The following is a 24,337-nucleotide window of genomic DNA, read 5'->3' as shown; positions in this document are numbered from 1 at the left end:
TATGAAATAAAACCATTTTTTTTTATTTCTCATATAATCTACAGATTACAAAGGTTTTTACATGTTCTAACGATATTAATACCTGTACAATAAAGATCTTAACCTAGAAATGTCATCAATATATTAAAACTTACACTGTAACAGTACATATACATTAATCTGTCATATTACGTTTAAAAACGTCTAAAAACTAAATTACATTTAAATATAGCTATATACATCTTTGTACAGATTAACTTGTTATAAATGGAAAATTGCGATTCATGAAGCGGATATATACGTACATATTTGGTTTGATTTTTTTTTTGTGTTTATTTTGACGGTTTTTATCACAAAACCCGCGAAATGAAACACCAGATAACATAAATGGCGAACAAACAGAACACGATGCGGACTATCTGATGTAGATAATATAATCTGAAATTTGAAACATTAATTATAGTGCACGTTATTTTGGATTATATCAAATTAAGAAAAATAAAAAAAAAATATCATTTTGCTATATTAAAGTCAAAAGCAACTTAAGTTTATATTTTTTATCTATGCAGTGAGTTTGAAGTTAGCGGCTAGGCGGGAAGTTGTGTAATACCATAAATATTTTATTGTATTAAAAATAAACATAACTCCAAATGATTAATTTAATAAATAAAAAAATATTTTTAATATTGCTTATTTCTTATATTTACCAACAATGACACTGACTAAGCCGAAAGACATTGAAATTTTTCTCCTAGCGTGTTAATAATTAAGTATTTAATATAATTAGTGTGTAAGAATCCCAGACCGTGCTACCAAATTTAATTCATAACATTCGCGTTATAAATTACGTGACCGCACGGATGAAATCACAAGATAGAAGAAGTAATTGGAAAAATGGATTAAGTCTGTGATAAAAAGTTATTCAGTTTGCCTCAAGGCGTTTGTTTGTGATTGTGTACTAACCGCGTCCACTTGCGTCTAGCCCGTGGAAGAGTGTCGTCGCTCTCTTTGAACAAATACCGTCGGATGCCCGCTAGGTAGTCGTCGAAATATGAGGACCACGAGACTTCAGCCATACTGAATGGAAATATCTGGTACAGAGACACTTGGTTAGTGCTGCAGGCATGATATTTAATTAGGTTACAAGTGAACAAATAGCTTCATAATTACTGACTGGTTGATGTAGCTGCTTAAGTTCAGATATAAAGAAAAAAAAGGGTAGAAATGGATTTTAAAAGAATTTTACGCTTAGAGTTATTGAAATTGCTCAAGCATAATTGAGCAAGCATAGTTTCTTTGTCATGCATTCAGAAGCCCGAATTATTGGAACAATAAGTGGAAGAATGTTAATAATGGTGTAAATATAATTTAAAGTATTATTACCAATCCTCCATTACCCAATGAGTGCTTGAAACCATGTTCTACAATCGACATCTTTCAAGTAGTTAAGAAATTTTTACAAAAAGGCCAATTCAAACCAGTTCATGAAATTTTATTTTTTTTATAAAACAAATAATTTATTTACCTGTTTGTCTGTTTGAGACGTGTTGTCCCACAATTCCCTGGTCCGTTTATTACAGAATTTAATTTCTTTCGTACAGAAGTATGACAGCACTGATGAGAACTTGTGTATCTTTCTATAAACCTTCAACATCCTGTTTAGAAGAAACAAAAAATAATTAATAAGGAAAATTTTAAATTATCTTAATTTTAATCAATATAGGAAAATTTTAGGACAAAAATTTATAGCATCATATTTGTGTCCCTATAAAAGCATTTATAAATTTTTTAAATGAAATCCAAAATACAGATATAAATTATAGGTAATATCTCACTGTGGTTTTTTTCCGACACACACGGCGAGTCCGTCCACTAGCGCCGCCGGGAGTAAGTGTAGGAAAAGCACGCAAACCGCGTTCACGAACGATGACTTGTTCAGAGTAAGTGACACGTACCTGTGTAGAGTACGCACTTATTCGAGTATGGGCATATAAGGACGCGTGTACATCAAAAATATTTAATAAATTTTCATTATGTACCCGAATTAAATTATATTTTAAAATTAATGAATATTATGACAATTTCATCGAAAACAATAAGTGGAACTATTATCTTACATTTGTCGTATATTCAGTTTATTCCAAAAAAAATGCTTGAGTATAAGAGATATTTATTATATTTTATATTAATCAAGATTTTTATATTAAATACTCACCAAACGGCGTTAGAGAATGGATGTTTATCGATTCTCGCCATATTTAAATCGGTAAAATCACCCCACGTGATTCTATTCTCAACGGAACTGACGTAGTTAAATATCGGCGGTTCTTGAGGTGGGCTGGAATTAAAAATGTTGTAATGTCAATTAAATTATAATAATATTAAGTTGTTCATAGTTAATATAAGAGGAAGTTTAAATATATATTTTTTTTGCCAACTTAAAATTATTAAAAAACAAATTTAATAAGTAAAAAAAATTATAAGTAAAAAATGCCAATAAACTATGTAACTCGGTTCTATACATTTCGCGTGGTTATAAATATAATGATTCTGTGAATAAAGCTGTGCCTGCGGTTGCGTCCTATTTGTATGGTTATTTTTTTTACCTATAGGAATAAAAATAAGTAAAAAGAAATTCAAATAAAAGCCCAGGATATTCCTTATTATATCGTGTGCTTGTGGAAGTCCTTTCAAAACCGACTCAGGAAAATTTTGATAAATATTATTTTATATATATATATATTGTTATAATCACCTTTTAACAAATTCTCTATGTACATTGTAAGCTGCCACTATGAGACAGTTGACCACTGAGTCCACGGGCACCAAATCAGCTGTCACTGTTTTATCACATTGAACAGTTCGGAGCATTCCTGTCGCTGTTAGATAATAAAATGATAAAATTAAATAATATATCAAAGGGTTACCTAAAACTAACGACTTAAAGAGATAGAAGCTTGCTTATTTTGCTATTTTAGTATTTTGGTAGTTGGGATGGAATATTGCTATTAAATTTTAAAGCAGAGAGTAAATAATGAGATCTAAGACTTTCCCGAGTATTCATATAAAATTTAAATCTTCATAAGTTTGTGCAACCATGATTTAAATTTTAAATGAAACTAATTATTTCGGATTACTACGTGTATTTTATTATTTAAAAAAACTACGTATTCCCGACGTTCCGGTTACTTTGCATCAACCGTGATCACGGGCAGACGAAACGAGAATGTCGGGACTATGTAGTTTTTAAAAATAATAAAATACGCGTAGTAATCCGAAAAATATTAATTTCATTCAGATAATAAATGTTCAACCAATTGTTTAAATCTTTTGTATACACTTTTAGTTTGTATGACAATTTATGGATTCTGTGTAATGCTATCTAAGATCCAAAATGGCGGACTAAATTTTTATTGTATCTCTCAATATCGGCAACTAGGGAAAGGACTTGCTTAAAATAACTTGAACGACTTTTTTTTTTTTAATTTATTGACTTTATATTTCAATTAAATAAAGGGGATTCTATAATTTTAAAACTAAAATTACAATACAATTAAAAACGTTTACTGAAGTTTTATTCGGTATAATTTTTATGTATATTTAATATTGTAAAATATCTTACCTGTACCCACAGCGACTCCGGTAGGGCCGTACATGTTGTCCAGCCAACATTTTAATGGTTCCTTCAAAGTTGATGTCACTGAAATATAATTATTATAATATATATGTATTGTATTATGAACCGCTATTGTATTCCGAGAAAACGCTTAGAATTGATAACGAAACTAGTGTACCCTCAGCCACATGCCTGTGTCGGTTTTGGTTGTAAACGAGTTCATTTTGTAATAAATTTAGAAAGCGCTTTAGAAAATACCACTTCCAGGCCATAAGAATATGTTTTATGTCCTAGGATTGTGCCGCTCAATAAATTTTAAAGACAAATATATCCGGTTTTTGCTTTATCACACAAGTTACTGTATACAAAGAAGTTGTAGAGAATATCGACCTGTTTGTTAGACATTCGCCTGATCAGACGTATATTTTTATAAGCAGCTCTGAGGTTTTTATAGATTTAGATATCAAATGTTCTCGTAAGCAGTATCTTTGAAATAAAACTATTTTTTTCGGATTTACTCTGTTTTAAAATCGCGTAGAAAATCCCAAAATATTAGTTTTATTTCGATGAATAGTCGCGAAGGTCTTATATCTCATTAGTGTGTTTGATCTAGATAGGTGGTTGGTTGGCTCTAAGAGCCCGATAATAACGTAGGATTAATATCGAAAATATTCAAACAAGAATAATATACTTAAAAAAAACCCTTCAATCATAAAACTCTGATATTTTACTAGAATTATTATTGACACAGACAAAACAAAGGTATACAACAATAATTTAAAGTACAAAAACCTACTTCCTGCTTGCTGGTACGCCTGTAATTCCACCAAATCTATTTGTAATGTGATTTAGATTACGACAAGCATTGACCAACAGTGTGGCTAAGTGTACACTGATTATCATAAGCAATGTTGTATCCTGAATCGACACAACACAAGCATTATTGTTTAAATATAATCCAATACTTTACCAATGGCCGGTCTGAAGATACCAAGCGGTATGTTCTTCGAGTTTTCTCTCAATTCCTTTTCCGCCAAAGCTTTTGTGAATGTGTAAGTATTTGGCCACGAACCTAAAACACTAATATAATACATTAAATAAATGTCATTTATTTGTCTACACTTACTCAACACTGGCATGCACTTACTCGATTTTTATATTGAGACACTTATTCTATAGTGGGCTTAGTGTAACTTACTCAACACGAGCATTAATACATCCCATTTAATTTATATACATTTAAATTTATAATAATAATAATTAAAACTTACGCGGGAGATATCTTGTTTATCTGTTCGTCTGACATTTTGTCTATCATCTTCTGGAGTTTACCGCTATTTGCCTCACACGGGTAGAATTTTTCCTCGATGAATGAGAGATGGGAGTTTGAGTACGCGGTGGATATGTGAATGAAAACCTATAACAGTCATATCAGCAAATAAATACAAGGAATGAACGAATGAATGAACGACGAATATTTATTTTATATACAGATCATTGATATTAAATATAGTTATGACATTTCTGGGTGTCAAGTATTTTATATACATCATCATCATTATCATCATCATCATCAGCTTATCGAAGCCCACAGCTGAGCAAAGGCCTCTTCTCACATGGAGAAGGTTAGAGCATTAATCACCACGCTTGCTCAAGACGGGTTGGCGATTTCAATCTTATAATTAGAAATTATAAGACCAGGTTTCCTCACGATGTTTTCCTTCACCGTCCGTCAGTGGTGTCTAAATACTCTTAGAAAGTACATATGATTCGGAAAAGATCACATTGGTGCTTGCCAGGTTTCGAACCCGCGCCCTCACGTATGAAAGGCGGCCCTTTAAACCTCCAGGCCACCACGACTTATATACATATATATATGAATATTATAAGAAACACGGCATTTTATATCCCAGATAGTGTTTAATACAATGAATCAAAACCCAAGCCAACATTACAATTGTAATCAGGAAGTGAGTACTGAATATATAATAAAATTATATTCAATAATGCCATTAAAATAATGAAGAACAATTTAAAGATACAAATGTACCTTAGTGTTGTTTCAAATCTATCGCAAAAGAGATAATTACAGTAATAACTGAGACAAATTATTATAATCTTTTAAGATTTTATATGAACTAATACATAGTTACTGAGCTATATTAATGTTTTAATTCTTTCAAGTGTAGCATTTCTTTATAATTTAATTCACAGTGAGTGATTTGATTCACAGTGAGTGAGTTGATTCACAGAAACCAGGTCTTGGTCAGATTTTGTTTCATCAGATGACCCGTCCTTAGACAGGATACGAAGTAAACTCTTAACACATAAACAATAACATTTAGAATTGCTTCTTAAACCCGTAAATACCTATGTATTTAACATTGATATTAACACGTCAATTAAAACACACGACATAACATGAATTCCTCTCCGTAAATTGATCATTAGTCGCGTCTATGAATATATCATTGTATATAATTGGTAATATTTCCTTATTTTTAAAATCACCTCTAGTTTTTTTATCTCCCTGGCCAAACCCAGCAGGTACAGCGGCGCACACACGTTTGTGGCCAAAGCAGCTCTCAGGTGTTCGTCAAATTTCACTGTAGCCGCGGAATGAAATACGACGTTAACCTAAAAAATAATAATATTATACATCGGAATAAGCCTAATAACTAATACAATTACTCTTATAAACATAGCATGACGTAAACTATTCATTGAGAAACTTAGTAACTTTTCTCAATAAGGAACGAAAGACGTGCGTTTCGTTACATGTGATACTTAACTTACATACTGTCAGTTTTTAGTCTGACCGTGATTATTATTAAGGACGTCATAGAGATTGGATAAACAACTTTATGTATAGAATAGAATTATAACGAGCATATTGTAACATGTTTCCTTCAAAGCCGTTTAAATGTTAGATTGATTAAGTCCTCGTATAAGTGTACCTACAGCAATTTTAACTGAACGAGGAACTAGCATACATAAATGCGAATCAATTATTTACATTAATAATACAAGTTATTTTTAAAATAATGAAATAAGAAAGAATTACAGAGAAAAATATGTGATTAAAAAAACAATTGCTGCATTTTTAATCTCTAACAAACTGTCAATTCTTAAAAATATGTTTGCGTGAAAAATTCCATGCCTTTCTACCGTCATACAAAACACGTCCCAATACAAAAAAAAACTAAAAACGTACTAATAAGTTTCAAAACGAATCGCAGACATTTTTTTGTTTTTATTTTCACAATGTATTAAATAAATTAATATATATAAGTCCGCGGTCAATACTGTTTGATGTTGTTGCAAAATAAACATATTGAGATACTTCAAAGAATTATATTTAAATAAAATACTAATATCTGTTTGTGTTTCATATTAACGGCTTTTCATTATACACAAATAGATACGGTACAAAAATGTATGATTATTTTAAGTTTTTGTCCGGCCAATGCTGCAACGGCTGGACCGATCATAATGGGACTCGCATCTGCGAGTAGCTACTAGTTTCTACCTACCTACCTAGATAATGTCATAAGGACTGACTTAGGTTTCTTTTGATCGTCTTTTAAAAGAGGGTAGTTTTAAATGGGTCCTCGAAAAATATTATGAAACATCTTAATAATAAGGAACCCTATCTGAAAGGGGATTTAATACGCAGGCAAAGTTCCGGCATTGTAATCATTAAAATAATAAACCAGGCTTAACTTTTTATATCGAAATAAATATATTATAACTAGTTTTATTTATACTGTAACCTGTAATATTTATTCTGAACTTATTTACTAAACGTTACTATACTTATTATATATGTACATACTTTTTCGATGAGTGTCTGTCTGTCACTGATTGTAAGTCCTAAACCGGCAGCCTCGCAGTCAGCTGGTATAACGACAATCTTGTGTCTGAATTTCGGCACTTCCGCCTTCAGACGGTCGAAAACCTGGAGAAGGGATTATATAAGATAAATAACAAAAGCGAGGTGCAGCAGTAAATGTGCCCATAATATGGTTCCTATTTCTGACTTTTTTGGCCATTGATGGCTATATATTTGGCAAAATGGTCAAACACGGAGTAATTTGAGTATTTTGAAATATTAACCGCATTGAGCTTGGGCCATTCTATTTCTAGCTGTTTCAAAATTTTACAAAAGTCTTCGAAGAATCTCAACTTTCTCTTCGAAACTTCTTTGCTATAGGAAAACTCGAAATTTTTCCACATTTTCACGACTTAATAGACATCAAAACTTGTCAGAGTCATGTAAATATTTTGTATCTCTAAAACCTCAGTTACGTTTAACTTATAAGTTTGACACTTGGCCCTAGATGAGTGTTTATTTTACCGCTATGACGTTAAGATGACTTCAACAAGATGCACGGTTTAAGTGCCTTTGCAATTCGGATCTTGTTTAGTCCAAGTACGCGTCGTTAAGCGATACGTTTATCGCTTTTCGTGTTTCTTCAGTACTACGCACTATATGTGTTAAGATTTATGATTGAAATACTGTTAACGTCCCGTATGTAGTTTTATAAAACTCGGACTAATCACACAGTATATGACCTACATTCCTTAAGATATATTCTCAAAGTCTCGCTTTAATATAACTTTACTTATTTGTATAAACAGATTGTTTAAATTATTTAATATAACAAATCATCAATCCACATAGTTTCTTCTTTACGTGTGGTGTTACCTCATTAAATAAAAAAGCAATATTTTTTCTTTTTTTTTTTTTTCAAATATATTATGTCTTACGAAATATTAAACAAGTTTATCCTTGTTAGTTAATGAACATACGACAGAACAAATACGGCCAAGGCGTCTTGTGAGCACTTGAGGGGCAAATATGTTTATATTATTTAAATATTTGTTGTACACAACCATGCACAATGAAAATGCAACATGGTCATTTAAATATACGCCTAAGGACGTCCATTCACATTTTAGCAACACAAACAAAAAATTTACTTTAAATAAATTATTAAATTTAAATTAAATTTAAGCCAGATAACTTCGAGAACGTGTCTCATTAAAAATTTATTATTTTCATATGTCAAAAATGCATTTTTTAAGTTGTTTTTTTTGTTTTGATTATAGCGTAATAATGTAGTTATTTTTCCATTTGATTGTTAACAAAACGTTACGCTGTGTAAGCACATAAAGATTTATTTATAATTTTAGTTCTGTCTGTCAAAGCAAAATTATTTGAATACATTTCTTATATATTCGTAGCTCAAACTATATAATGAATATGCATTAATAATTAATATTTCGTAAATTAAATATTCACTTTTCATTGTAAAACAAAATGTCGGCAGAAGAAGTGTTGCTTGTAACAAAAATATATACGACGTGCGAAAATAACTAACAGACGGTAAAGAAAATGTTTATTCTATATAAATATTAAATGTTTATTATAAAAAATATTACGTATGTTATATTTTTTAACAATGTAATTTTTTTATTAACATAAGTGCATTGTTCCAGATACGAGTTCTCCGACATTCACAATATGGAATTTTTTTATTTTTTGTTAAAATATATTTTAGTTAGGAATATAACATTATTATGTATTTTATTTATTGCTAACACATATATTATTTAAATATAGAGGAAATTAAGAACAAAAATGTATTATAATTAAGTATATAAATTCAATGAAATATATTTTTTACACCAGGAAAATACAACGTATATTATGAACCTACGAGTGAGTCTGCATATTATCTCCAGACTGAAAAATTAACACAAATTTGCCAATTAACATGACGTAAATCCATCAACAGTCACTGCTGATGAGATAAAAATTATTGAAGAAATACTTAAATTTATCATTGAGTTTCTTTTGTTAAAAACGATATAATAAAAATATAATATGTTTAGAAATAATATACTCGCAATCAGATTTCCAAAGAAACTTCGACAGCGATTGTTGTATCGTATTTTTATAACTACCTTCCCACTGACTGAATAAATGACAATATATCGTGCTATAATAAATTCTTTATCGCCATCACAAAGAAATTAATTCTACATAATACAATTTAGGTAATTTGTGATGATAAAAAAATAACCATAAAACGTTTAAATCAACACATTTTTTGTTTTGTTATTTATTACATTTAATTCGTCAGATTCAATGTTAAATCGGAAAAAAAATTTAAATGGCGACTACGTTTAAGTTAAATGAAATTTATATATATTATATTATTTCGGTAAACAACCACGTCACATTGATATATTGTTTTGCTGACAGAAAAATGTTGTCAATTTTTTGTCGTTAATTTAGTCAAAGCGTCATTTAAAACATTCATTGTCTTTATATTGTCTGCTGTTATCTTCTTTGTTCTTTATTTCGAGGTCCTAAGAATATGGTTCTGTTTTTTGGGACTACATCGTGTTAACCGTTTAAATTTGTTGTCGCTTAAAATTTTGAGATGGATCTTTGTACAATATTATGGGGTCCCGAAATCGTAACTACTCACTCCCGACTTTTCGATTACTTTGCAGGGAGAGGAGCTTCAACAGTGCCTGGGACTTGCGACCCAGGTGTAGGTTTAAGGACCCTATGTAACGCGCGTTAAATGCTCATCTCCACTGTCCATGCTCATCTCTCTACCTAACCAAATTTGAAAAGAACCTACTAGGGCTGCCTTCGAAGTATGTTCTAAGAATGAATTGATGTGAGTTCTGGACAGGCCCAAGTCTTTAAGTAGGATGTAGAGAGATTTAGCCGCTATACCTCTCGCTCCCACTTCTACCGCGTATAAATCCACGATGAACCTATTTCGAGTGAGTTCGTTTGTGAGCTCGTAATATTTGTTGACCTTGATGGTATGGTCTTTGGGGATATTGGTTTCCCAAGAAACCGTAAGCTCTATCACCACAACGCGCTTTAAAATTCGCGAATACATAAATATGTCTGGTCTGGAGGTCGACGCACCAATATTCTCGGCAATTTTGTATTGTTTAAAATCCGAAAATATTAGTTTCATTTAAATTAATGCTTGCGAAAGTGTCAGTTATTCCTTCTTACTACATTTTATCTACTCACCGGATCCTCGAATATTTCTTCTATTCGGGTGTAAATGTCCTTCCCTCGTTTCTGTCTTACCAATAGATATAGATTTTCAACTCCTGAGCAGCTACGAAGAAGCTTCTCCACCAATATCTTTCCGAGAAACCCTAGAATGGAAATTTAAAATGTGAACACAATTTTTTGCTGTCCTAGGACATAGACGGGTTGCTGAACGGTCTGTAATCATTATAATTATCAGTCCTGTTTTTTGGAAGGGTTTATAGAATTGTTGTAATCGAAAACTAAGATAGCTCCAACGGTAAATTTATACAATAGCTGTAACAGCTTGTGCTAAGAAAAGTTTCTGCGAGAGGAACACGTTTGAACCGAAACGTGTATGTATAAGTGCGTGACATATATTAATCATAACTTTTTTACTACTGATTTGCTAATATAACAACCAACTGTCGGTTTTGGGTGAGAAATAAACGGAATATAATATAATGTGTAAAATTTCAATCCATGAAACGAATCCGCGAAATCTAATGTCAATATTTTATAGTAACAAAGATAATATCTCAAGTTCACGAATCAGCGATCTTAGGCAATGTTTTAAAAAGTTTATCGTTGGACTAATTAAAATAATTCCTCTTAACCAAAAGTAAATGGTTTAACCGCTGTAATGAAAAGTATTTTTACAAAGCACAAAGTTCAGATTGTTTCTCTTTAGGTAATCTGATTAAGTTAATAGTTGTTATATAATTTTAAAGTAAAGTATTTATGTTTAAGTATTAAAACGAAACTAAGTCTTTCGTATATTGCGCGTTTTTTTTTATTCTGTATTTACGTGAACCCGACGTTTCGGTTCCTTTACAGCGACCGTGATCACGGAGACGAGATGAAAGTGTCACAGATACCATGTAGATATAAAATGATAAAAATAACCGAAAAATTTAATCATATTTTTTTATAATAAGTTTAACATATTATATTAAGTTCAACATTTCATACCTTGAAAATATCTTAATACTACTTACTATACGTCCAAGTTAATATCCACTTTGTTTGTAAGGAGACGTATTGATATATTTTATAATGTAATTCGTTTATTATTTATTTGCATATCTGATTGTATTGTATGTCTTGTTATGTAAAATTGAGTTCAAAGGCTGTAGAAGCAATTACGTGTCAATAGGTTTATAATTGTAGGAAAATGTCTTATTAACTAAATCAATATATCTTTACCTCTGGGGTGAATCATTTTTTTTAATTTAAGTGTCCTGGATTTTTTTATTTTTTTTTACGATTTTATCTGACGGCTAAACCTACCAAGATTTTTCTCGAATAAGGACATTGCACCTACTTAATACAGAAAATTGTTCACGGAGACATGTAGGAAAAATTAAGTAAATTTTATTGAAGGATCAAAACTTACTGGAATGTATTGCAGGAAATTTTGGCATGGAGATAATTAAAACTACAGAGCACTGGAACTAAATAGTAAATAGGTAAAATTTTTTGCGAGCTGATAATTTACCAATTACTTGCGATTTACGAAGATTACAATCGATAGACCTAAGGTGTCATTAAATCCTGGTTTCCTTATTAGAGATTTTTTACGATTCATTTCAAACAAAAAAGATTTTTTAGAGAAATCCGTTGCGTTTAAAGAATATATAAAATGGGATGGACTAACATCGTGGCTAAAGTAATGAAGAGAAAATTGCATTCCTAATAAACGTAAAACATACCTGTAGCTCCCGTGATAAGGACATTCTTCCCGTTATAAAAGTTCTGGACTTCCGACATCTTGGGCACTTCCTTATCAGTCTCCATGTTACAGCCGACGCTATGTTTGTTTTCTATTCCAAGGGTTTTCGTTTCTCCGCACTGATTCGCCATTGCTGACCTTAGTCTGTTGTCATAGCTGTGAGCAAAGTAACGAATTAAAGTTTCTGGGAGGTCATTTTGTGTTAGCATTGATAAATCGTTACAAAAAGTTTGAATCGTAAACTACATACGGAGCGTTATGAGTTTCCAATATAGTATATGAATGAGATACCGAAAACGATTGTTATTTTAACCATGTAAATATAGTAAGGATTATATCTATGTTTTTTCAACATTAGAAATGTTTTTTTTTTATGCAGTACGTAGGGCGTTTTTTTGTATAAACTTAATAACATTACCTACTTTCCAGTGAACGAAAATCTACCAATGTCAAGATAGACACTACATTACTACTACTACTACGTACTACACGACCCTACCACTAAACATAAAATCGATAGTTGGAAAAATGTACCTGTTCGTTAAAAAGGAGAACTTGAAGTTAGTTCACTCTATAAAATAATTAATATTTCTGTATGATTATAATTTTCGTATAGTGAAACATGCTAGAAAAATCTCTGATATTTGAAAACATGATAGAAAAAAGAGGTCGCTTCACTTAACTTTTTTCGAAGGAAAGGAATTTAAAAAAATGCAAAGGTGCATCTCTTAGTTTTAGAGTAACTTGAATTTTCCTCTACCAAATCCCCCGTGAAAGCTTGTTTGATACGATTCCATAACATAGTCATCTGCAGATCTCAAAATTCCTTCACCAATATTTCTCTTAGGACTAGTCTTCAGACGCTAATAACAAAACAAGTCTTAATATATAGCAACAAGCCGCTCATAAGGATCTTTTACTGTGTCTAGCAGTCTTCTTATCATTTATTAATTATAACATATATTTAACATTTGGTTATAAAATTTAATGGATTTAATTACGGTACGTTCATTAAAGTGGGAGGTTAAATATAATGCTCGTTAAAAAAAATTTAATTAAGTATCAAATATATATTAATTATAAAAAAAATAAACAAGACAAAACACTTAAATTTTTTTTTTGTAAATGTTTTTACGGCTCTGGATACGAGTCCTTTTGCTTATCATTTGCTATTTATCAAAACACTTTAAGGCGTTTATGTATTGCCAGGTATGAAATTTTAAAAACATTAAAGCTATTTTAGGTAGTTAATATTGTGATAATAATTAAATAATTTTATTATAGTAAAACCTTACATTGAAGTATTAGTAATAAAAATAGTTATACAACCTTTTTATGACTGAACCTGGAACGGGGTTATAATGGTCACACTGATTAAAAAAACTGCTCAGATTTTTTTTTTTAATTAATGTTAAAAATGTGTTACCATACAAAAAAAAAATTAATTAAAGAGCTTATTTGGGATAGAGTACTGTTATTTTGACTGCTTATTGGTATGCGTGCATCGTGAAATTTAACTTTTTTTTTCATTTCCGAGAAGCTTTCTAAAATATATATATACAAGGTATATTTAATTAAATTAAAATTTTTATTTTAACTACAAATCATTTTAAACCTGATAAATAATTTAAAATAGTAAGACGAAAACAGTGTGTGTTCAATTATAGCATATATATCTAAAATAAGTCACGACTAGCAACACATACTTTATGCGAGTGCTGTCGTGAAAAAAACTAGTTCTGTTCAAGCTATTGTAATATTTAATACATTATTAGTATTTAACTATTTTTTATGTTAAACAATGTGAAGGGTCCTTGAAAATAAAGAGAGTTGAAAAAAAATCATCTTAGGATTTAAGGAAAACTTTGATGCGATGTAATTTTAATGTCACAAAAATGTTTTATGTGAATAAAAACCCTTGTTTATTTTTAAACAGATACGAGGCTGGTGCCGTACATTTTAAAAAATGTTGTATAATATAGACGCAGAGGTCAAATGTAATAATTATTGTAAATATAATAAAAAAAAAATGTATTCTATTTTCTTTATATTATACATTATGATTTCTTTGTAATAAATTGTATCAATCGAAAGACGCTGAATAGTAGAAGACTGGCATAATAACCCTATGTGACATAGAGAATTTTAATAATAAATTAAAAATATACGTGCCATTTTATTACTAGGAGAAATCAAATAATCTTCTCGTTGAAAAAAAAAACTATAGACTTTTAAACAATGATAGGCACTGTTCACCCACTAGATTTTTATTTAATATATTTTTCAAACAAAAAAATTCGTTTAAATTCTATGCTAGAAAGATTTGATATTTAAAAGGGTTACCTCTAACGAAAATTAAAAAGTCCGTTAAGCCCAGACCAATACTAAATTCATTTTAATGTTTGTTTTTTTTTTGTTTTGGAAAAAATGCTTGATAATAAAAAAAAATTCTCCACAATATAAATAAATCTTATATAATATGTAAAGAATATTATTAATAATACATACGTCGAACACAGATGAAGACCGGCGAGTGAATGCTAAAGTCTACAACATTACGCTAATATGTAGGATTGTAATTGTTATATCAAAACACACTTAAGAGTTAATACTCTGCTTGAAGGTGAGATTATAATACTTTTTAATATTCCGTACAATAAATGGTTCCGTAAGATTGTTGAACTGTTTTTTTTTATCGTACTTTGGCATAATAATGAAAATATAGGTCCCATAGCATAAAAAAAGTATAAGTCATTCTTTTGACAGCTGTCATGTAGTTTTGACATATATAGTTTTTTGTTTTTAAAAAAAATAATTCGTATTACGTACAACTAATTGCTAAAACTGACAACAATATCTGTTTAAGGAGTATGATGTATTATTGATTTTGAAAGTTCTTTGTGTATATCGGCTGAATTTCTGTTTTCATTTTATTTCTTCTAAAAAAATGGTTAAGCAATATGCCTCATACAAATATCTGTCAAACGCTCAAGACTTCAATAATAGTATTTTATATTTGTAATAACACTAAGAGTAGGATTTAAAATGACGATTGAATGAACAAAATTAATGTTTAAGAGCTAGTTAGGTAAAAAGTGTTGTCAATCATTATTTTTCTGTGGTTAACACTGAAAACGAACTGTCAGGCTTGTCATGTTGACATCACGTCTATATATATAATACTTACTATAGCATTTATTGACATAAGTACTTCTATAATTAACTACAATAACAGCCAGAAGTTGTATCCGCTCTCGTTTGATGTGAATGTGAACGAAAAAAAATTGTTTCAATAATTACTACAAAATCTTACTCTTCGTTGATAAAAATATTATTTTTAGGTCACTTTTCATACCTTAAAATACACGAATGAATTTAAAATATTCGTTCGGCATGTTACATCATAATTAAGGTGATTTTACATCGGACTTAACCTCGTAAATGTTTATTTTTTCATAAATGCAAATTTGTTTTGACTGTTCCTTGTAAATAAACTGCTTGAAAAAGTTATTCAAGAGCCCATTGTTTAAAAACAATCATCAGACAGTACTGATAATAAAAGCGACGAAATCAGAAGATTTCGATGAAAATATATTTCGAAAAATAAATATATAATCCGATTTTTTCAAACTGAAGCTGAAAAATAGATCGTTGTTTAAAAAAAAAGTTGAAAATAAACTTTATCCCATATATTTCAGATTGAAAACGACAAAAACTGTAATTTCTTGTGATAAAATTACCAACTACTCATTGAAATGTGTACAAAAAAAAAATTAAATGTTATCTGTCCATAGTATATAGAATAGAAATATTTATAATCTATTGACACTTAAAGAACTGGTAACACTGACATTGGACATAAGACATTTTTTGTGTAGAGTTAGGTGAAAATCAAATAACATTTTTATAATTTAGTGATATATATAATGTAGGAAATAAAAATACATACATATACATATATATATAAGTTGATAAGTAATAGTTTTTACCTCCAACACGTAATGTGTGTTTGTCTTAAATGAAAATGTATAATGGATGAGTTTTTGTCCGCTAATACAATATTTTAAGATAAATCACAATATATTACATAATGTCAATAATTTCGTATCTAACGACTTTTCGTTATATAAAACCACTTGTTTTTTCCCACGGGTTCGCTTGCTTTTGCCTTTGGTTGCAAACACCTCGACCGGCACACAGGACACTGTTTGTGTTTGTAGTTGTATCGTAGTCAACGTAATATAGTTTAGGTTATGTTCGTAGTAATATCATGAAGTACCTTGTATATATAAAGGTTTCTAGACAATAAATCAAATAGTCACTATATAAATACTGTTTGTATCGTCTGACTAAATACGACACGATTAGAGTTTTTTTTTTTAAATTAACCTAAGTTGGTATCGTGAGCTAAGTTTTATTGATGAAATACGGGAGGCGCTCAGTATGTAGTGTGTCTTGAAACTTGTGGTAAGAGTAATGATATATTTGATTAATGACAAACATTAATTTACACCCATATATATATATATATAAATATATTCTAAAGGAATGTATATATATATATATATATTCCTTTAGAAAAAACACGCAACACGTTTTTAAAGCGTTACAAACAAACGAAGTGAATAAAATGTTTATATTACTATTTGTTTTTGTATCTTGACAACTATTGTCGAACAGGTTTTACGATATAGGTAAACAACTATATCGTTTTTCGAGTAACTTACTTCTTTTTTTAAATTTTAAAGTTAATGTCTGACATTATACATTATTGTGTTAAAAAACTGTTATACCAGGTAACAAAATATTAAACGACAGTTAGCTTGCTATAAGTTGAACTCGTCATACTACGTACGTAGCGTTAATAGTTTTTCATAAATAAATTTTATCACATTATAGTATTTACGTATTGAATGAGAAACGTGAAACGCTACGTATGTAGTTTGAAACTTATGTTAAGCGTGCAGTACCTATACGTGATTATTTTAATTGGCGTATACAAGGTCTGTGACTACGGTTTCTCGAGTCGTAAACGAAAAATAATATCTTCTGTATAATAAAGCCATTTCTTCATTTCTTGGTTAGGTCGTAGTTATTATTCATCAAAAGGTTATATTTCCACCGCTACTTGTAAAAGCAAAATTCATTTTTCAATCAAAATTAAAAAATATACAAAAAAAATAATAATGAAAGAACATTAAAAATAGTAATATTAGGGTGCGTAATGCCGATATAGTTTAAAATTGTTAACTATCAGTTTAGTCTGTTATATGGCAACACCAGAAACATATTTACGAATAAATAACCATAAATAAATATATATATATTACAACTAAAATAATAAAATTTTAAAAAGGCAAAACAGTTTAAGATTAAAATTTTATTACTAAAAAAAAATTTTTGTTATTAAATGAAAGGCCTAGTCCATTCCAGTCCAGTTCCAATGTGTTGGCAGATCTCAATTTGTTTTTTTTCTTCATAAGTTAAATTTACTTCATCTGGCCATACGAAATAAACATACATTTATCAATTTACGTAGAATATTTAATAATATAATATTTTACCAAAAAAAGATTTAACCTAACGTTATAAAAGACGTAATGCAATAATGCAGTTAGGAATGTTATTATTTTAAGCTATAAATGATTGCAAGTTAAATTTTATTCATTAATTACAGCGCCATCTATTAGAGACTTCAGATAGCTATTGTGAAGTCCGCTCTAATTGGAATCTAACGTAACCTGTTACTTGTAATTTGTAAATACTAGTTTGCTTTCAACTTGAACTTCAAGGGCTGAGTTATTAATACTATAAGTGGGTTTTAATTCAAGTACACATAAATTTAACGTTAATAAACGTATACATATATTTGTTAATTTAATCGTTATTGACATTAAAAGACGTCATTTGATTGGTTAATAGATCTAATTGTAAATTTTTTCATCCAATCAGATTTCACGGTTGATAACTGTTTGTTTGAAAATGGCGGAAAAAAAATTGCGTTCGATTTATAGATCATTCACATCGGAGAGGCGAAAGTGTTTCAGTTGGAGGCATTTTTTTAAAACATTCCTTCACAATATGGTAGTTTACTTTTTGATATAATAATTAATATTACATTATAAATATAACAAGATAAACATATTTCAATTTTATCGTCTGTGAGTATAAATTTGTGCGTAATTTCAAATAAGAATAGCCGAATAATCTGTCCTACAAAAATACATTAATTATCGTAAATATTATTTGCATCTGAAGTAATAATATTAACGTTTATGAAAAATAAATGCAATTTGTTCTAGTTTTTGAGTAATTTAAAATGTACTTTGTGAACAAACGAACTAACGTGTTGTATGTTACGTGTCATTCGACGAGCATTCTCACTTTTATGGATGAAATGCCGACGACATTAGGGCTGTCACGTTATTAATTTTTCCTTAAGATTCGGAGGGATTTTTTTAAGAGGTTTTCACTCTAGCAGATATGAAATTTAGTGTGATTTTGGTTAGCCAGTTAAAAAAAAAATTCAATGTATTTAAATTAATCTTCAAATATAAAAATAAATTTCGCATATAAGATTTTTTTATACATATTTTTTTAATTTGCCTAGCCTGTTTAATATGTATTAGTATTTATTTATTCCAACGTATGTGTTACAAAATCATTCCGATCGCCAGCCCTGTCTGCGTCCTACTTGCGCCACAAGTGAAATCCGTGGTCGTATCATGAACTTGGCTTGAATGTTATGAATCGTAACGATCAACTGTCCGGGGTCCCGCGGCGGACTGGATTAAAGGGGGAAAGTTGATCGGCTAGAGCTGGGTGAACAAAAAAGGTCGGCTAAAATTGAATGAACAAAACAGGTCGACTAAAGTTGAATGAACAAAACAGATCGGCTAAAGTTGAATGAACAAAACAGATCGGCTAAAGTTGAATGAACAAAACAGATCGGCTAAAGTTGAATGAACAAAACAGGTCGGCTAAAGTTGAATGAACAAAACAGGTCGGCTAAAGTTGGGTGGTCAAGGACGTACAACTAAGATTACATAAAATTTTGCCTTTATACCTCTCAAATTGAATAACAAATCCCGTCACGCACATTTGCTAACGAAACAGTATTCCACATAAAACCAAAGTGTCTTGCTATAGTTCTCACTTATTCAATCTATCTTACTAGAAAGTTTCATCGAAAAATAATTAATAAGTGAAAAAATTAGGAAAATTTATTTTATAGTCTTATTAGAGAAACAAAATTAAAAAGTATTAACATATTTTAATCTTATATTTGAAGTAATTCCTAGGTCATTGTCCCAGATTATGACGCATGACGCAACGCTTACGTCACAACCTGTCCGCCATTTTGTGGTATATAATTAAAATTGTATTGCGTTCGAGTATCCTAATTAAATCTAATCTGTTAAATTTTCACAGAATTTTAAATCATTATGTATTTTGTAATTTTCATTAATATATTATATTCTTATGAATTGAGGCCATTAAATATTTATGTGTTGAAATTAAGTGCTTATCTAACCCAGCTTGTGACAGCTTCCTCGAAATCCATCAACTATTTAACATATAACATTGTCATATTTTTCTATTCCCTTATAACTTCGGTTGGTAAAATTCATTAATGAAAAAACTGCTGGATGAATTTTTAATATAATTTAATATATCAAATAATATGACTATAGTTTATCCCGTCTTTCCTTGTATGATCAGCTCATAATAGTTGTATGAAGTCGTAACACAGACGATAGATGGCGCTGTATGTTGAAAGTATATATTATATTAAGTACATATATTTTTCTCCGAAACCACAGTATAAAATATCTTTTCTGGTATATTGTATATAGCACATATTATATATATATATATTTTCTCTTGCGCTAAATTATAATTATTATATAATGCAAACCCAATTTCCTACTAACCTTGCTACACACACATCTTCATTATATAAGGCTGCGTTTATGTTAATGAACGAAGCGAATAACAAATGTTGCCTAACATAAAAATTAAATACGATTCAATTTTACGAAATAATTTTTGTTGAAATAGAATAAAAAGCATTTTAAATTTAATTAAATTTTGACATTTAGCTGTCAAATTATTTATTCGTATAGGTAGGTTTTTAAGTTAGTTACAAGTTGTATATAAGTGTTGGTCACAATGACGATCGCAGTGGCCGTTTTAACGGGAATACGCGACGAAAGTGCCAATTTGTCATTTGCAACGCCACTGATAAATTACGGCACGCTTATTACAGGTTTGCATGGTCACTACATACGAAGCGTCTCACGTTTTTCATTAAATACTACGTCAGTACGATGACATGACAATATTTAAAATGAATATACTGTTAAATTTTATAACTCGGTTACTTAATGAGATATAAGACTTTCGTGTTCATTTAAATGAAACTAATATTTTTCGGATTATACTAAGTACGATTATTTTATTATAAAAAACTATATAATGCAGACGTTTCGGCTACTTTTCAGCAACCGATGATATCACCTCGTCTGCCCGTGATCACGGTTGCTGCAAAGTAGCCGAAACGTCTGGGTTATATAGATATTTAAAATAAAATACGGTTAGCATAATCCGAAAAACATTAGTTTTTTTAAACTCAGTCACCTAATTTAATTGCAAGGAATATCTTAAAACGTATTTTTCTATCCGAAGTGAGATGTGTGAATGATTCATAAAATGTTCAAGCTTTATAATTGCACTAACAGCTTACTATAAGTTCGCCTCGTCACATTAAATACTAACCGTATCGCGTCTCTCATTCAACCACCTTTATACTATAATATGAGTGTTGATTAAAAACTTATAACTCACAGTATGAAGTCATTATGTTAAATTAGTCTAAATGTATAGACGAAAGTACGAATATCATATAGTATATCATCAGCGTCGCAAGAGTGTTTGCAGACTCGTCGTGGTCATCACGTATCAGTGATCCGTATACATGATGACTTTCTTTGGATGATAGTTGCAGTGGTTTCCCTTTGCCTTCTGCACCAGCACTTATTGGGGCTATTTAGACCCCGGGGCTTGCTGTAGCCTGTTCCAGCCAGTTTCCCGGCTGGGCTAGTGGTTATCCCGCCCCTGCTTTATATATATATATACATATATACATATATATATATATATATATATCAGTATGACTCCTGTGGTATGTGACAGTTACCTTATAAAGACTTCGTTGAAATTCGTTGTCAACTGTCGTATATTTAACACCAATCGTCCTAAATTCGTAATGCTGACTAATTAACTGATTGTTTGTTTACAGTAATTTACATATATAATATTATTTTAATATAATTTTGTACCGTTTTATAGAAAATAATGCTTTTTAAATTTAATAATTTATTCCGCTCGTGTGAATGTTTGAAATTAAATAGCTTTTAAGGGATCATGTTTTATGTATGTTGATTTATTTAGTGTGTGACGAGTATTTCACTTAATTCTTACTCTTGACCGGTTTGTTACGAATGACTTTTACTTTTGATGTATGTATTTTATAATTACACGTTCGTTAAAAAGTAGGTCAGTGGTGCCAAAAGTTTCGCAACTACCAAACATTAGATGAACTCCGTGGTATTGGGCAATCGTTTGTGATCAAAATTCATATGCATAATAAATGATTATGTGTACGCATATTACATTTCCGCCAAGGAAGCCGCCAGCGACTTTCACAACTGGTGTTTATAAAACCCAGAAAAAAAATCCTTTACAAATAATACATTAATAATTGTATAAATATCCTATTCCGATATTCTTGAACTCACCTCAATGAATCCTTCTTTGTATAATTATTTGTCACTGGCACAAAGATTTGAGACACTGACACTCACAATTAAAAAAAAAACACTCAACTGTCAATATGAAAGCCAAACGGTCGCCGCCATGGCAGATTGTAGACTATCGTAACCCGCCAAAATATGAGGCCAAAATGGACGTTATGTAATAGTTTATTACAGCATATTACATAAAAATCGCCGTTGGGTATCCGAGTTGTGTATTATGCAAAGAATGGTCGAATTTTTTGATGACTTTTAGGTTAGGCGATTCGTCCTTTGGCGGGTGATTTTTTTTTAATACCAAAGATGTTTTAACGTTTTGCCATGTAGAAAGTTAAGATGCATCTGCGTAGGAATTGTCTATACGAGTAAGCGTAGTAATAAATGGAATGTGTATCTCCCCCCTTTTGTTTTAAGTGGGGTGTCCACTTGTTAGGTGGGTCATACAAACGTGTTATTTCTGGCATTATGTGGTAACTCAATGAATTTCGTCTTTACTTTCTTATGGTTACATTCGCGACCTTCGCTTTGCAGAATACTTGCACGACTCGTTATTTAATATCACACAAAATTATAAATAACATGTAAAACAAAAATACAATTTAACAATAATTTAATTGACAAAAGGACATTAAAACCTTTTTGGTTAAAACATCACCAATAATATATATTAATTTAAAAAATGAAGCAAAAAAATTTCATTTAAATACTTAACCCGACGTCCTTAATTAATTATTTTGTCCATAAATATCATTCCCATAATAAATTAACGGAAGGATGACACTTTCCGGTATCGCCATATTTGGGTTAACCTAAAAAAGTCTGGACCTTGATGCTTTCTGACATTAAATTATAGTGTAATGTCATCATAAAAACAGAAGTACTTTACAACTTTTATTAACATGTAATTCTTTAATGATTTCATTTTTTTTTTTACATTGGCAGAATAGGTTCAATCGTTAAAAAAAAAGGTTTAAAAATAATGTACTACGGATTTACTTTCTGACAGTTATTTTAAGTTTATATATATAAAATAAGAAATAAATTAGAAATATTTTTCGTATTTATTAATATTAATTAAGAAAGATATATTTCACTTGTTCTAGCTAAGTTTCCATTTTCCTTAGTACGTCGAATTAAACATAAACATAAACGCCAACTTTGATTTGACAATGTTAATTGTTAACAATCTTAATAAAAAGAAATTAAAAGAAAATTTACTTGATTAATATTAAATGTCAAACAGATACTTTTGTGAATTAAAAATTGACTAACAAAAAAAGGGAAACCGTAAAGAGTTCGGTTAAAATTTTAACATGTATTTTTCATTTGACTTCAGTCGCTTGTTAACAAATCTCTTTGAAAATCATCACACACAAAGCTGATGGACGAACATAAAGTAAAATAAAAAATTGTAATAGTTCCATATTTAAATTTAACTAACAAATAACATTACTATATATTTTTTTATCATTTAACATTATTCCAATTGGTATTACGATTTATTTTTAATGATTTCTTTAGGATACTAAATATTTGTTAAAGTTCAAAAATTTTAGAAACACCAAAGTGGTATGATACCACATGTTATGTTTTATTATCCTTTATGATAAAGTTTTTTTAAACTATGTTTAAAGTTTAACGACTTTTTTTACTGTTTTTTTTATACTCGCTTTATTTTACGACGTCATATTAAATTGTTTACTTAACTACAAATATTATTTATTGAGTTTAGCGTAACAATAAGTAATTGATTTTTTCTTTCTTTTAAAAATCTAAAATATTATTTTAAAGAGTGCATTAACGTTTTTTTTTTAATTTTTTTAGTAGTTAAATATCTATAATTTCTTACAAGTACAATCTTGTATGAATGTTTATAATATTATAAGGAAGTAATTTGAGAATATAGAAATGTTAAAATCAGTGAATGAAATACAGTTATAATTTTATTTTATACATTAAAGAGGTTCTGATTATAAAGTTATACAAAAACTAGGTTTTAACCGTGACTTTGTTCTTGATCATTTTTATGTATCGATTTTCATGTCAAGGACACCAGTTAATACTTTGGTCATCTCCGTCTTAATATCTGATGGGCTTTAATGTAATTACTATATTTAAGATAA

The 24,337-nt window shown here is 29.8% G+C and overlaps 1 protein-coding gene across 2 annotated transcripts; it reads right to left on the bottom strand.

The window, feature by feature from the left end:
• Positions 1-4: 4 nt before the first annotated feature.
• LOC116776662 (fatty acyl-CoA reductase wat-like) lies at positions 5-22,464 on the bottom strand. Of its 2 annotated transcripts, none has more exons than XM_032669910.2 (14): positions 22,200-22,464; positions 12,380-12,555; positions 10,665-10,795; positions 7,431-7,553; positions 6,107-6,232; positions 4,867-5,012; positions 4,566-4,675; positions 3,602-3,679; positions 2,735-2,858; positions 2,195-2,317; positions 1,815-1,934; positions 1,505-1,634; positions 943-1,070; positions 5-417 (listed from the first exon to the last, which is right to left on the bottom strand). In XM_032669910.2, exons 2-14 carry the CDS (start codon positions 12,528-12,530, stop codon positions 330-332), a joined length of 1,578 nt encoding a protein of 525 aa, XP_032525801.1. In that variant the 5' UTR covers positions 12,531-12,555; positions 22,200-22,464; the 3' UTR covers positions 5-329. The 2 variants fall into 2 exon arrangements, with proteins under 2 accessions (XP_032525801.1, XP_032525799.1); XM_032669908.2 differs by lacking the exon at positions 22,200-22,464 and adding an exon at positions 14,908-14,981.
• Positions 22,465-24,337: the final 1,873 nt, after the last annotated feature.

The sequence above is a fragment of the Danaus plexippus genome, chromosome 30, assembly GCF_018135715.1.
Source record: "Danaus plexippus chromosome 30, MEX_DaPlex, whole genome shotgun sequence".
Classification (NCBI taxonomy): domain Eukaryota; kingdom Metazoa; phylum Arthropoda; class Insecta; order Lepidoptera; family Nymphalidae; genus Danaus; species Danaus plexippus.
Note: the sequence above shows the minus strand (reverse complement) of the source record. Positions and strands in the feature narration are given on the sequence as shown.

Coding starts and splice junctions, on each gene's coding strand:
- LOC116776662 (XM_032669910.2), bottom strand. CDS start 12,530: ATGGCGAATCAGTGCGGAGAAACGAAAACCCTTGGAATAGAAAACAAA. Junction 5,013..6,106: donor GGGAGATAAAAAAACTAGAG/GTGATTTTAAAA, acceptor TGACTGTTATAG/GTTTTCATTCACATATCCAC. Junction 3,680..4,565: donor TATCTTCAGACCGGCCATTG/GTAAAGTATTGG, acceptor ATTATATTTCAG/TGACATCAACTTTGAAGGAA.